The sequence below is a fragment of the Squalius cephalus genome (genome assembly GCF_949319135.1).
Source record: "Squalius cephalus genome assembly, chromosome: 10".
NCBI classification, from domain to species: Eukaryota; Metazoa; Chordata; class Actinopteri; order Cypriniformes; family Leuciscidae; genus Squalius; species Squalius cephalus.
In genome coordinates, this window is record NC_137131.1 from 31,504,447 (window position 1) to 31,520,006 (window position 15,560).

At 37.8% G+C, this 15,560-nt stretch overlaps 1 protein-coding gene across 1 annotated transcript in view; it reads right to left on the reverse strand.

Annotated features, from left to right (window-relative positions):
* Positions 1 to 15,560, reverse strand: part of cacng5a (calcium channel, voltage-dependent, gamma subunit 5a) — a 95,852-nt gene that overhangs the window by 10,185 nt on the left and 70,107 nt on the right. The window contains exon 3 of the mRNA XM_079883322.1: positions 922 to 1,008. Within this exon, the coding sequence (XP_079739448.1) occupies positions 922 to 1,008 (87 nt within the window). The remainder of the gene's footprint in view (positions 1 to 921; positions 1,009 to 15,560) is intronic.

Sequence of the window (15,560 nt, forward strand, 5' to 3'; positions counted from 1 at the left end):
GTATTTAACATGTAAGTGCATACTTGCCATTATCAGGCAGATCAACAAAAATGCCTGCCAGCAGCCAATCAAATCTTAGTAGATAACAACTTAAACTGTGAAAATCCTAAAGTATTTTTAAACAATGTTTATAGTAGTAAGTCATAGTGCAACTCATTTAGGGTGTGTTCACACTTGTAGTTTGGTTCTTTGATTCATTTAGTGCTCACTCTGTCATTTTTAACACACAACCTAAAGTTACAAAACAAATAACATCTTTTATGATGTACATTTTGTGACGGAACTTACAGAACACCCAAAAACAATGATGTGTGCTAGGCTAAATGGGCTCACTGTATGTGTAAACTGTACATACAGTATGATTGTGTTTTTAACAGCTGAGACCTCACTAAGAGCTTATAAAATGTATAAATGAGTCAAAACAGCACCAGGGGATCTACTGCAAGGAGGCAGCGGTTACGACGCCTGTACCGAACTGTAATGTGTGACCTAACTCCTATGACGAGCAAAAAAGGTATGTTTGACCATTCTGTCCTTTTTACAGTTGCATCTTGTGACATCACATCCTGTTTTTGCTTTGTTTACATGTCTTTGGTCTGTGTTGCATTCATATTTCATTGAAACCGCACCAGAGTTCATTTGGAAGTGGATCAAGCCCCCTTGAAAAGGTGGATCTCGGTCCGCTTGTTTGGTGTGCACCAGGGATGGCAGCATTCACACTTATTCAAATGAACGACAGAGCAAATTTGTTTTAATCTAACTAAACCTGCTAAGTGTGAACACTCCAAAAAGTGCAGTGAGAGAAATTCCACTCTTGTACAATAGCTTATCATTATTAGTGCTTTAGAGCTCAGTGACTAACAACATGCACAAAGAGAACCCATTTTTAAACCAAGTTTAGGAAAGGAGACTCTCACTCACTCAGGACACTGGCTGTAGACTCTGATGTCATCTGAACATTCATGGGCATCACATACTCTATAGTGAAGCAGCGACCCTTCTCCTCTCCTTGAAAAAAAACAAAACAAAACCATGAACATTGCTACCTGTGAAGACAGCAAAAACGTATCATATGATCATCATACTCGTTTTAAGTAAGTCATGTCATTAAAATACACAGAAGAGTTTTTTTTTTTATTGGGGGGGGGGGGGGGGGGATTATTTATTTATTTATATAATCTTGTTCTCAACTAACTCAACTATGTTTTGTGAGATTTAATGTTTTGTGAGATTCTGAAGTTTTAGACAAACTAGATATATATATTAGAAAGTATTCAATTAGTTTTTTAATCCTTTTTAATCCAGTGGACCACAATCAGTATATCAGCTACACTACTGGGTGGTGCAAAGGTTTGTAGGTCAAACACTTTGCTTTGAAGTGCTTTTAGTAACAAGGCCACTCAATAAGCCATACTTGCCCAGAACCATTTGGACCCATATAGATGTGACCCTTGTGCAAAATGTTGTTAAATAATCCATTAGGAATTACTCTCATATTGTCTGCAAACAATAGGCTATCTATTTTGCAATATCTAATAAACAGAATGAACAGAATTTGGATGACAAAAATAATTTTCACTGTGTCTGCAATTATAATTATATTAAGTTTGTTAAAAACACTCCTGTTCAAAAGTTTGGGGCCGGTAAGATTTTTTTAATGTTTTTAAAAGAAGTCTCTTATGTTCATCAAGTCTGCATTTATTTGATGCAGTAAAACATTAATATTGTGCAATATTATTACAATTTAAATGACTGTTTTCTATTTTAAAATATTTTAAAATGTAATTTGTCCTTGTGATGGCAAAGTTGAATTTTCAGCAGCCATTATTCCATTCTTCAGTATCACATGAACCTTCATAGATCCTTCTAATATACTGATTTAGTGCTCAAGAAACATTTGTTATTATTGTCAATGTTAAAAACAGTTGTGCCGCTTAATATTCTTGTGGAAACATTGTTACTTTTTTTCAGAACTCTTTATTTAATAGAAAGTTCAAAACAGCATTCATTTAACTCTTTCCCCGGCATTGACGTACATTTGTGGATTTCCGTGTTTTCACTGTTATACGGTAGGGGACAAATGTTCTGAAAGAGTAATGAATCTCTTGATTAAAACAGGCAAAAAAGAAGCACAAACATGCGATATCATATGTAAGCAGATGCATAAAATAACTTCGTAAAATCAAGCGATCATCAATATTAAACAACATATAAATCAAAACTACCTAATGTTACCGAATGAAATATCGACCCAGGACGAGCTATAGGACTGTGCAAGCTTTGGGGGTGTTGATGGACTCTATCTACTCCATCTATGTTTTGATCATTATTCTGAATTCAATCTGGATGCAGTCTTTGATAAAACTGCAATTTTCTCAGCTTTTTGCTCAAAATGCAGCTTCCCTTTCAAAGGGAACTCTACTTGCATCGAGACGCTGTGGGAATGCCTCTGCGTGACTGTATCGTGAAGCTCGTGTGAAATCAGTCCTATGGCGTGACGGAACATAATAGGCGGGTGACCTCACAGACCATGGAACTATAAAGCATACCCAGAACAAAGAAACGCTAGCTTCTGTGTCTTCAACAAGCATTCTTTGTGAAATCGTTCATCCATTTGGTGTTTTTCTGTCAAGAAATAGTACAGGAGTTTCAACAAAAAAGTGACTTATAAAATGGCAAGCAAACAGCATTTCAAGCCGATTTTTCACAGTTCGGGTCCCGCTTCTGCCGAGGCAGAGTGGTGGCTTAGATTGTGGGGTTCGCAAATGGATCTGGCAGAGGGGTTTGAGAGATGCCCAGCCCTTTCTCAGCCTTCACCAGCCAGGTCTAGTGCCTTATCTCAGGGGGAAGCACACTGTGTGTTTTCTTCTCCCTGGGGTGTGGAACCGGTACTGCAGCTATCCAGCTGAAGAGAAACTTGGAACCTATCTCTCCCCCGAATTGGCATCGTCACTAAAATCCCCGACATTACCCACCAATCCTCTTAAAGCTACATCTACGCTGGTGGGTAAAGCGTATTTGGTCGCATGCCTGCATTGCCATGCTAAATTGCAGGCATACCATGCCGATCTACTAAAAGACATTGATGAAGGCGAGAAAGTTTGCGCTGAGGAAATATGAAAACTGCATCGCGCTACAGATCTGTATCTCCTGGCCACCAAGGAGACGGCCAAATCAGTAGGCAGTTCTATGGCAGCCCTGGGGGCCATGGACAGACATCTGTGGTTGAACTTATCTGGCATAAAGGATAAAGATAAGAGTTTTCTTTTGGACGTCCTGCTCTCGCTTCTGGACTCTTCGGCATTCCAAAAATGTATTTCTTGCCGACCTCAAGTCTCTGAGGCTGCTGGGCAGGAGCAGTTTTGGGGAGGGCCGCAATGTCACTGGTGTCAGGCTTCTGGGGGCAGTCCCCTCCGGGGAGAAGCAGTTTACACCTCATTATATGGTGTACAACCCTGCCACCTTGTTTGCTTCGGGGCTGTAGCGTTTATTGGTAACAATCGTAATTAGGTCATATATGAAATATTAGCTCGAGCAGTAAGGAAATTTGGGGAAATATTTAAAATCATAACTCATAGTCATAATTCATAAATTTCACATATGCTATTACATTACCTGCTAATTATCAAAAATATTTCGTTCTATAACTGGTCTCTCATCAGTCATTCGACCCGCGAATGCTTTGATTATACCAGTTAAGAAGGAATATTTATATTATCAAACCTCAGACAAATTCTCTCCTGGCCGTGGATGCAAATTGGTGGGTTTATGAATTAAAATAAAGAGCTAGTAGCCAGATCTTATCGCAATTTCATTGACAATTACATTGGTGGGATTGTAACACAGAGTCAGTCAAAGTATAAAAGATTTATTTAATCAAAATTGACACACAAAGGATTATATGCCTATAGGACGTAATATAGGCTAATCTACGTACGTAAAATTACACAAGACACACGAACGTTTAAACAAACAAACATAAAACATGACTTGATCAGAATGAAAATAGGAAGAAAGTGAGGGAGACAGTATGGTAATTTATAAACAGAACCTTTTAAGAGACAACTGTGAAAGCAGCTTCGAGAGAGATCATTTGAATACTTGCGATTCTGTTCCTTTGTCTGTGTGAAGCTGACGGAGCCGGATCACGTGCGTTCTTCTTCTGGATCGTGTCTCACCGATTTGTGCTGGCGTTTCGCGAAAGTTCTTAAAAGCTTACTAAATGTAACATTACCGAGAGGTACGGAAGTCTCTTCCCGGTGCGGGAAGGGCGAGAAAACTTGGTTACAGGACGAGACTGGATTTTTACATCCGCGGCTCGTTTGGATGAAGGCCCTGTGCCTTCTCTCGCTCCGCTGCTCATGGAGCAGGGAGGGGTGAGAGTGCAGAGTTCAGAGTTCGGTGTCACGAGGGTGAGAGTGTATGAGCTAAGAGAGAGAGAGGCGTCTGCTTGTGTTGTGGTTTTTAAAGCAGCGCGGGGTAACGCCCTGTTTGATGACGGGACCCAATGAAATCTTTCGGTTCTGAGGCGGGAGCGTTTCATTGTTTGTGAAGGAACGCCTCTTCTGATCGTACACAGAAAAATGCATTAACTTTAATACCACATTATGTCTAGGAATAAACATTTGTGCGGAATATAGTTTCTATCTCTGTATAAAGAAGCTCAGTACGATCCGTAGGATATCACACCCGACATTAATATCAGTTAATGAAACAGATACATCTCAAATGTATCAACACACGTGTCCATTACATCTGCAGAGGTGCATAAATATCTCAATTTATCCCATCACATCCCATAGACAAGAAAACTACATAAAAACATTTTGATAATGATTCATGCGTGTGTGTAACTTGTATTTTAGGAGTTTCAGAGTGGTTTGGTGTGTGTGTGATTCAGAGCGGGTTTTCTGTTGAGATCGGAATGTCAGTAATGTCTTTGAAGCTCACACTGTCGAGAGGGGGGAAGTGAGTCGTAAACGGGGGTTCAGTTACAGAGTTTGCCAAGTCTGTGGGACTTAGAAAGTGTTTTCACTTTTAATTAGTATATAAATTAAAAGTCCATTTTTACCCATCGAGCCATAGTCGTTACAGGGCTTAGCGGTCTCCAGCGATCCTCTGAGGAGCAGTCAATTCGGTTGTTCCCTGCCGTTTCGCTGCTTCAGGGCACCAAAGTTTTTTATTTATTTATTTTATTTTTTTATTGAAAGGAGTAAAGCAACATACAGTAAAACCATGAAAGTTACATTTTCCTTCCTTCTATTTTTATTATTTTTATTATAACAACCCCCCTCACCCCCAAAACATCCCTTCATTAGGCAGCTTAAATACAACAGAATAACATAGGAGCAAGACCAAAATGTATGTGTCAGACTGGCTGGGGAGAAAGAGCATCTATCACAGGCTGCATCTAACCCTGGATATATTCTAGCTAACCCTTCCCTGCTCAAGTGAACCCTGTGAAGCACTTTAAATTGTATTTAAAGTGAACCCTAACCTAACAGAGGATGATGATGAGTGGACCTTTTTAAGCGCCTACCTCCAAAAAGCCTCAGACAACTTTATGCCCAGTTCATCTTCCCATCTGGATTTAATGTTATCCAGATTGTACCCTTTCAAAGACATGAGCTGGGAATTTAATATGGAAATCAATCCTTTATTATTAAAATTGAGAGTAAGACTATCTAAGGGTGAGGTAGGAGGAAAATCAGGGAAGGGTGTACATTTGTTCTTAACAAAATTACGAATCTGAAGATATCAAAAAAAAAAAAAGGCTTTGTGGGAGGTCAAACAATCTGCAGAGGTTCTCGAAACTGTTAAATAAACCTTCAGTGTCAGGGTTCTGCCCTGACAGTCTTGTCTCTCAATGTTTCTTTGTTTGTCTTGTGCCTGAGCACATGGCTTTGTCTTTGTTTGTGTTGGCCATTTGCTCCTCTTGTACCACCTCCTTGTTTCCCTTTACCACACCCCCTTGTTTAGTCCTTGTCTGGTCTTGTTTCACTAATTGTGCTCACCTGATCCTTGTGTGCTCTGATCCCTTTTTATTGAGCTCCTTTCCCTCATGTATTTGCTGGTTTGTTGTGTGTGCATGTAATGTGTGGGATTTTTGTTTGTCTACTGATCTTTTTAGACAGTGTCCTCTGCCAGTTCTAGTTTTTGCATTTTATTATTTTGAGTTTGCTGTAGTTTAGTTCCAGTCTTTTGCTCTAGTTTTCTCAAGCCTTATTTTTTTGGTTTCTATTTTGATTTGTTTTTTTCTCTGTTTGTAGTTCCAGTTATTTATTTCTAGTATGTTCCTTTTTGTTTATTGTTGTTTTATTATTTTTCTATCTGCAGTTAAATTGGCTTATTTATTTTCTTTTCTCTAGTTGCTGTGCTGAGTCAGTTTATTTCTGTTGTGTGTGTGTTGTGTGTTTTTTTTTTTTTTTTTTTCTCTCTTGTTGTTCGTTCCTGTCCTCCATTCTGATCCACCCTGGCTGCTGCTCCCTAGACCAGGCAGTAAGATGGATACAGCTTCAGTTGCAACTCAAAGTTTCCAGCCTCTGGTTCCTCAAACTACTGCCTGATTTCCAGTGTGTCATTATCGGGTCCATCTCCTCAGTTCTCCTGCCTAGCTTTGCCTGGTTGGATCTCATCTGCCTTCACTTTCTCCTGTTGACTACCCTGTCTTACTGTTTGGATCATCATCACTCCTAACCATTGCTATTGTGTCTTGTCAATAAAATTCAATCCCTTGGTCATTCTGCATCTGGGTCCTCCTTCTCCATAAGCCTGCCGTGACAAAGCCTGACATTCAGTACTTTGATGCATATTAACCTGGATGTTACCCACTGTCCAAATGATGAGTCTAGTGTAGAGGGAGGGAATAAATGATTTTTGTAAATAGGACCCAAAACTGATGCTTATGTAAATTTATAATGACAATGAAACTGATTAAAGATTTTAAGAGTAGAAAGTAGGGTTAGATGTGAATCGAGGAGCTTTCAAAGGTAGGGAAGAATACATTAAAGCAGGGAGAGAGGAAGAGTAACATGTTTGTGCTTCAATTAAACACCAATTTATTTCTGGGCAATGAAACCAAAATAATATTTTCAGAATATTTGATTCCCAGTAATGAGTAAAACTTGGGAGGCTTGGGGGGCTCGCTCAACTTGGGAGGCTCTCTCAACTAGTATATAATTTTTTATTATCTATACTAGTTGAGGCAAAGTTACAGAACTTATCATTGGATAGCAGTAATGGATTAAATGTCCATATTGGTCGTTCTCTGATGTTCAAAGGGAAATACAAAGTATTTTGTAATGACGTCAGTGACCATTGTGCAGTCGCTTGTGTAAGAAATACAAAAATCCCTAAGGTAAAACCGCGCATGATCTTAAAAAGACATTTTAAAAGTTTTGAACAACAGGCTTTTCTGCATGATCTGTATCATAGTGAACTCAGTATAGTCCATGAGCCAGGGGGGTTGATCGGTATCAACGGGGGGGCAAATGCTATCATTGTTTTTTGGCAAGGTATACACCCCTAGTATTAGAAAAATCACGATAGCAGTGCAGGGGTGGTAGCGAAATCACTTTTTTCAGCTCATGAAGTTACTAACCCCCTAAGATAAATTCCGTTTTTGAAATCTGGCGTATATCTGGTTTAGGCTCATGCTAGGGATATTGTCAATATTCTATAATATGGTGCTTGGTATCGTTGGAAAGGGGACCTTTTAGGCTTTCATTTAAGCCCAGTACTGAATCTGTCTGACAAACACAGAGGTCACATGACTTCTTTAAACCAGAAATAACACACATTTTTCCACAATTTCCGCCTAAATTGTATGCTTTCTTTTATTCCTGTGGCATGAAACACCACCACGGACACAAAACTCAACAACTTCAATACTCAAGGCACTCTGATGACTCAGAAAATGTATAATATACCCATACTATTTATTTGTGAGAGCCTTAAATTAGACTTGTGCAGCCAGTACAAGTCTTCAAAATAGAATAGAGCCAATAGAATGGACAAATAGAATACCCTATTAGTCCAGGGCCAAATGGCCTATCTATTCATGTACAGTTGTAATAAAAAGTAATTGTTTCAACAGTGTAGTCAATGGTGTTGTCAACCTAACATTTGTAAGTGGTTTAACAAAATGTTTCTATCATGTATTTTGATATTCACCCACTTTCAGTTAGAATGTCAGAAAGTAGCTCATGCACGGAATGTTGATGGATTTTGACAGTTTGACAAGGTTTTGTCAGTTTTGTGAAAAGATTGTTGGTTCAGTTGACTGGTTATAACAACACAACTATGCCATCTTCAATCAACTTCCATTGAGTTCCAGGGGTATTAAATGTAAGTACAAAATACTTTTTCTCTTGTGCTTGTGAATTGGTGGGGAATAGTAACAGTAGCTAATGTAAGCTTGGTGTTTTTAGCAGGCTAGCTATCTAGCAGGCTAGCTAGCTTGCAGGTTAAACAGTGTAACAGTAACTGCCACAGTGCAGTCAGGGCTCTCAAGTGTCACGTGACAGTCACTCATTTCGGTCTTTTGTCACGCCCTCTCGCCACACATTGTATTTCTCACGCGGAAAAACTATTTATAATATATTTAATATGCCGCAGCGCCCAAAATGTCTCTGGCCGCGCCAGTCTCATTATGGAACCGGCAGGAATCAATCGCTGTAAAAATATATTATTGTCTATCCATTATAAAAGTGCATCTATCCATTATCCATTATAAAAGTGCATCTATCCATTATAAAAGTGCATCTATCCATTTTAATAGAGCATCTGTCCATCATAAAAGTGCATCTATCCATCAAAAAAGTACATCTATCCATCATAAAAGGGCATCTATCCATCATAAAAGTGCATCTATCCATTATCCATTATAAAAGTGCATCTATCCATTATAAAAGTGCATCTATCCATTATAATAGAGCATCTGTCCATCATAAAAGTGCATCTATCCATCAAAAAAGTACATCTATCCATCATAAAAGTGCCTCTATCCATCATAAAAGTGCATCTCTTCATCATAAAAGTGCATGTCTTCATGTTCATTTTATGAAGTATACTTAAGTAATTTTCAAGTATATTTTTTAAGTATACTTTATGTAGTAAGTATACTAATATCAATGTGTACTAGTAGTAAACTTGTGTACTATTTCAATACTGCTTGGGACTAAATTGGCCCACTTTTAGTATTTTCAGTATTTGTAAGAGTAGTAAACTAAGTACACAACTAGATTTCTCATTTGTAATGCATCTGTACTACAAGTGAACTTATAAGTATACTAGTAGTTTACTATTTTAATACAAGTAGTACATTTTTTAGTTTATGAAAGTACACACTGATGTGTACTCTCAGTAAACTACTAGTTTCGTAGTTTATACTGCAAGTATACTTGTAAGTTTTCTTTAAGTGAACATAACATTATACTTATAGTTTACTATTTATATATTATTTTTGCACTTGAAAAATACCTTTAACTGTACTTTAATTATGACCGCCGCTAGCATAGCTAGCGAAAGCGGTCATATAGGGATTGTCAAAGTTTTTTTTTTTTTTTTTTCCGTCATCTACTGAATATTTCGTCAACGATACCAGGGACACCGAAACACCGGGGAACATGAAATTTGGTGGGCATGTAGCCCCACTAGACTTTTACGGAAAAATTTCGTTTGGTCCCCGGGGGCCACTCCCCCCCCCCGCGCTGGGCCCCCCCAAACCCAAAAAATGCAGTTTTTCCTAAATAACTACCTGAACCGTGGCACCGAGGATGAAGAAATTTTTATGGTATGTTGCTCTTAAGGGCCCACATCAACCTAGCCTATAATCACTCATTTGTGATTTGCGCCCCTCCCATAAAAAATGAAAATGCAATATTATTCTGCTTTAATCGCCCCTATCTTCAGTTGAGATGTTCAGAACTGCACCATATTTCATGTGTATGATTAACTTGACATCCTCTGGGGGTATGCTAAGTTTCGTAGAATTTCATCCATGGGGGGTATAAAATAAATTAATTTATGTGCACATTTAGTGACTGTACACTCATCGGCCTGTAGATGGTGGTGTTGAGCGAAGGGTTGCTGGTTTAGGATGATACTGTCACTAAGGTTGCCAACTGTCCCGAATTAGGCGGGACGTCCCGTATTTTGGGCCTAATTTATTTGTCCCGTGCGTGACCTCCCGTGTCCCGTTTTTTGACAAGCTGATAAACCACTGACTGATACAACAGCAACAGCAGCAGTGCTGACCACGACACTTGAGAATGATCACCGACACCTGTCATCATCCAATCACAGCTTTTTTTAATCACTGTTTTGAGACAAATCATTGTTTGATTTGCGAACATCCTCTGCCGTCTGGTCGCTTCCGCTTCAAGCCGGACTCGTCTCTCGCTAACAGTAATTTTTTTGTTTCACTGTCCACGTTTTGATTTCGGCTAATCAATTTTGGCGAATGCAAACAACGTGATTATTGTTCATGAGTCTAACATCCAGCCACGCAAGAAAACATGTAATCTACCTGAGGGAATAATATGCTCAAAAAACATTTCTGATTATTATTAATGTTTTAAAGCTTTTAGAAAGTACATAGAAAGCTTTTGTAACATTATCTTAACTGTCACTTTTGATTAATGTAATGCATCCTTGCTGAATAAAAGTAGGCAATTACTTTCTTTATTTTTTTTCCCAAAAAATAATCTTACTAACCCCAAACTTTTGAACTGTAAGCCTAGTGTATAATGTTAAAAAAGCTGTCTATTTTAGATAAATGCTGTTATTTTGAACTATGGTTTGTTTGTAATGTGACTTTTTTCATGTATGACATTAAAATTATTTTTAGAATTAAATACATAAATAGGTTAAGCAATACAAATGTGTTTATGTCTGATAACCTTTTAAACACAAACTTAACTGCAGACACTGAAATGACGTACACTGTGTGATACAGTACAAATATTTTGAGTGTCCCTCATTTTCCTATAAATAACCACGATTGTCCCGCATTTTCCTTTTCTGAAGTTGGCAACCCTAACTGTCACACACACACATGCAGGAATACAAACAAACGCAAGCATGCACACACACTGACATCCACACGCACAGACACACACCCATACACACACGCGCACACACATGTACGCACGCATACATACACGCACAGACACACACACACACACACACACACACACACACACACACACACACACACACACACACACACACACACACACACAACACACACACATACACACACACAAAGAGAGACATGCACATACTACTACTTTTTTAAAGTATATACATAAACACGCAATACAGCCAAATTGCTCCACGTCATTTATTTTTGTGGAAAGCCAGTGCAGGCCTGAGCGGCGGTCATATTTTGTACCGCCATGCGGTACATCTAGTTTTAAAAACATTTTGTTAGCTTCATGCATCCTTTTTTAATCAACACTTGAATGTCAGTAAGTTTCATAAAGAAAGGCAACATTTTAAACAAAAAAGTAGAATTAGAGTAAATTGCTATACACTACCAGTGGACTAGCCTACACAAAAATTCAGATATGCAGAATTAGAAACATATCTGTTTTATATCAATATTCTAATCAATATTTTCAAACAATGAAAGTTTCATAAGACTGTATATGAAAAACTATGTAAAAAAAGTATATTTAATTGACTACTCAATCAAAAGAGTTAACACAACTACAAGACAAGTATACTTTGAATTCTTAATTATTCTTTTAAGTATATCTGGAAAAGATTGAGTTCAAGTACAGGCCAAATATACTTGGGCCCGTATTCATAAAGAATATTAATGCAAAGAGTAGCTCCTAGTGACAAAATTCTAAGAAAATTCTTAGAAATGTGGGCGTTTACTCTTAAAATTAAAGAAAAAATCCCAGTAAAGAAAAGTAATTCAGAAAGCATCTTAACCCTTAAAAGAGGTCTTAAGGTCAAAATTGTAAGGAGTACGGACGAGGACTTTTCAGAGGCTTAAGAGTTTCTTTAGCAGAGGAGAACATGGCAGAAAGACGAAGAGGGAGAAGAAATGTGTTGCAGTCAATGGATGACAGTGAGTTAATAAGGCGCTATAGATTAGATCGTGCAGGGATCATGTTTGTGACTGATCTTATTAGAGACGCGCTAACATCTCCGACACAGCGCAGAAATGCCATAGCGCCAGAAATGAAAGTAATCACTACATTACAATATTTGGCAACTGGGAAAATGCAACAATGCAGCAGTGTGTAATGTACACAGTCACATGTAATTTCAAAGTGAAGGCTTAGAATAGACCCTATACTTAAAATCACTCTTTTTTTCCTTCTTGGACAACCAGCCAATCACAGTCTCCAAAAGATTGTGTCATACATAGCAACGGGGTCAGCCCCGCCTCCTCACTAAGATGAAAGTTTTTGTCTTTTCCTTGCTCAGAGTTGCTCTCAGATCGGCCCTGAATCGCTCTTAAGCTAAGACTCCTATGTAAAAGTTTTTAAGATAAATTAAAGGACAAGTTCGGTATTTTACACTTAAAGCCCTGTTTTCAGATCGTTTCTGATGAAATAGAACGGTTAAGATTGAAATTTGGACACATGCTGCTGGCCCGAGAATTTTCGGTTTCTGTGGTAAGAGTTTTCTGAGAGGATTCTTAGAATCTTTATGAGTACGGGCCCTGGACTTTTCTCTCAGTATAAATCAAGTAGGCCTACACTGAAGTTTAATTTTAAGTATATTTCTGAGAAGTATATAAAATGTAGACTGAAAGTATACTTTCTTATTTTAAGTTTAAAAGAAGTATACTAAGTGTGAAAAACACCAAGCTTACATTAGCTACTGCTACTATTCTGCTACTATTCCCCACCAATTCACAAGCACAAGAGAAAAAGTATTTTGTACTTACATTTAATACCCCTGGAACTCAATGGAAGTTGATTGAAGATGGCATAGTTGGTAGTGTTGTTATAACCAGTCAACTGAACCAACAATCTTTTCACAAAACTGACAAAACCTTGTCAAACTGTCAAAATCCATCAACATTCCGTGCATGAGCTACTTTCTGACATTCTAACTGAAAGTGGGTGAATATCAAAATACATAAAACATTTTGTTAAACCACTTACAAGTGTTATGTTCACAACACCATTGACTACACTATTGAAACAATTACTTTTTATTACAACTGTACATGAATAGATAGGCCATTTGGCCCTGGACTAATAGGGTATTCTATTTGTCCATTCTATTGGCTCTATTCTATTTTGAAGACTTGTACTGGCTGCACAAGTCTAATTTAAGGCTCTCACAAATAAATAGTATGGGTATATTATACATTTTCTGAGTCATCAGAGTGCCTTGAGTATTGAAGTTGTTGAGTTTTGTGTCCGTGGTGGTGTTTCATGCCACAGGAATAAAAGAAAGCATACAGTTTAGGCGGAAATTGTGGAAAAATGTGTGTTATTTCTGGTTTAAACAAGTCATGTGACCTCTGTTTTTGTCAGACAGATTCAGTACTGGGCTTAAATGAAAGCCTAAAAGGTCCCCTTTCCAACGATACCAAGCACCATATTATAGAATATTGACAATATCCCTAGCATGAGCCTAAACCAGATATACGCCAGATTTCAAAAACGGAATTTATCTTGGGGGTTAGTAACTTCATGAGCTGAAAAAAGTGATTTCGCTACCACCCCTGCACTGCTATCGTGATTTTTCTAATACTAGGGGTGTATACCTTGCCAAAAAACAATGATAGCATTTGCCCCCCCCGTTGATACCGATGGACCAAATTTGGGGCCCTGGCTCATGGACTAGTAGGGTGTCTTTGTTTTCGGATGCTGAAATGGCATGGGATTTTTTTCATTCAAATTTTATTTCCATTGTAAATAAATATGTACCAATCAAAAAGTTTAGGATCAGTGGTAAGGACAATCATTGGTTTTCAGACAGCCTATCAGAGCCAATCTGTTTGAGAAATAAAATGTGGGCACAAGCCAGATTTTCCGACTCTTCTGCTGATTGGACTGCATTTAGAACTGTAAGAAACAAGTGTACTTTGATGATTAGAAAGTCCAAATCTGAGTATTTTTTTAAGTCAACCACAGAAAACTTAAACAATCCTTTAAAGTTTTGGAAATCAATTAAATCTTTGTCGGGTGCATGTGTGACCTCAAACCTCCCAGAACAGATTCTTATTGGTTCAGATGAAATAAAAGACAAAGCAGTCATAGTCAATCAGTTTAATAAACACTTTATTCAGGCTGGATTCATATTTAATCAAACCGTAAATAAATCTGTCCCATGTCCTGCCATGTCAGCATCTGAAAATGTAAATCGGGAATTGTTTAATTTTAAACCGATTTCAGTTTCAGAAGTTCATAAAGCCCTCAGAGACATTGATCACAAAAAGTCAGCAGGTAAAGATAATCTGGATCCCTTTCTGTTAAAAGTGGGAGCTGATATTATTGCTGAGCCCATAGCGCATATTTTTAATTTGAGTCTTCTTTCTAACTCCATTCCTAAAAGTTGGAAAGCAGCCTATGTTCTCCCTTTACATAAAGGTGGAGACCCATCAGAATTGAATAATTACCGTCCAATATCAAAACTTTCTGTTTTGTCAAAGATCTTGGAATCATTTGTGAATGTACAGTTAAAACAGTATTTGACTGACAAAAATATTTTAAATAATTTTCAGTCAGGGTTCAGAAGTGGCCATAGCACTATCACTGCTGCTACATTAGTGACAAATGATATTATGGGGCCTTAGATAAGAAGCAACATTCTGCTGCATTATTTGTTGATCTTTCTAAGGCATTTGATTCGGTTGATCATGGATTGTTATTGACCAAACTACGTTCAGTTGGTTTAAGTGAAAAGGCTGTTGCATGGTTCCAGAATTATTTTTTAGATCGTACTCAATGTGTTTATGCTGATGGTTATAAATCTGATTTTCTTGAGATAACTAAAGGTGTCCCTCAAGGATCAATCTTAGGACCCATTCTGTTTTCAATTTTTATAAATGATTTGGATAGAGATGTTCAAGCCAAATTACATTTATACGCTGATGATACAGTGGTTTACACCCAGGCTTCCACCATTTCAGTAGCAGTGCAGGAACTTCAGACTGCATTTCAGGCATTACAATACACATTATTGAGTCTAAAACTGGTTTTAAATACACAGAAAACAAAGTTCATGGTCTTCTCAAAAGCTCGAGCACAGCTACTCGACAATTGTGGCCTTTTGTCATTAGATGGGAAATCAATTGAGAGAGTGTCTTCATACAAGTACTTGGGGATATGGATAGATGATAAGCTTTCCTTCAATGAACATATTACTGCTTTAGTTAAGAAACTTAAAGTCAAGCTTGGCTTCTATTACAGAAACAAATCTTGCTTTACTTTTAGTGCTAAGAAGAAACTTGTGGAAGCTACTTTTCTGCCTGTAATTGATTATGGAGATATATTGTATATGCATGCTGCATTTTCCATCCTGCGTCATGTTGATTCAGTTTACCATGCATCACTACGATTCATAACAAATTCAAAGTCCCT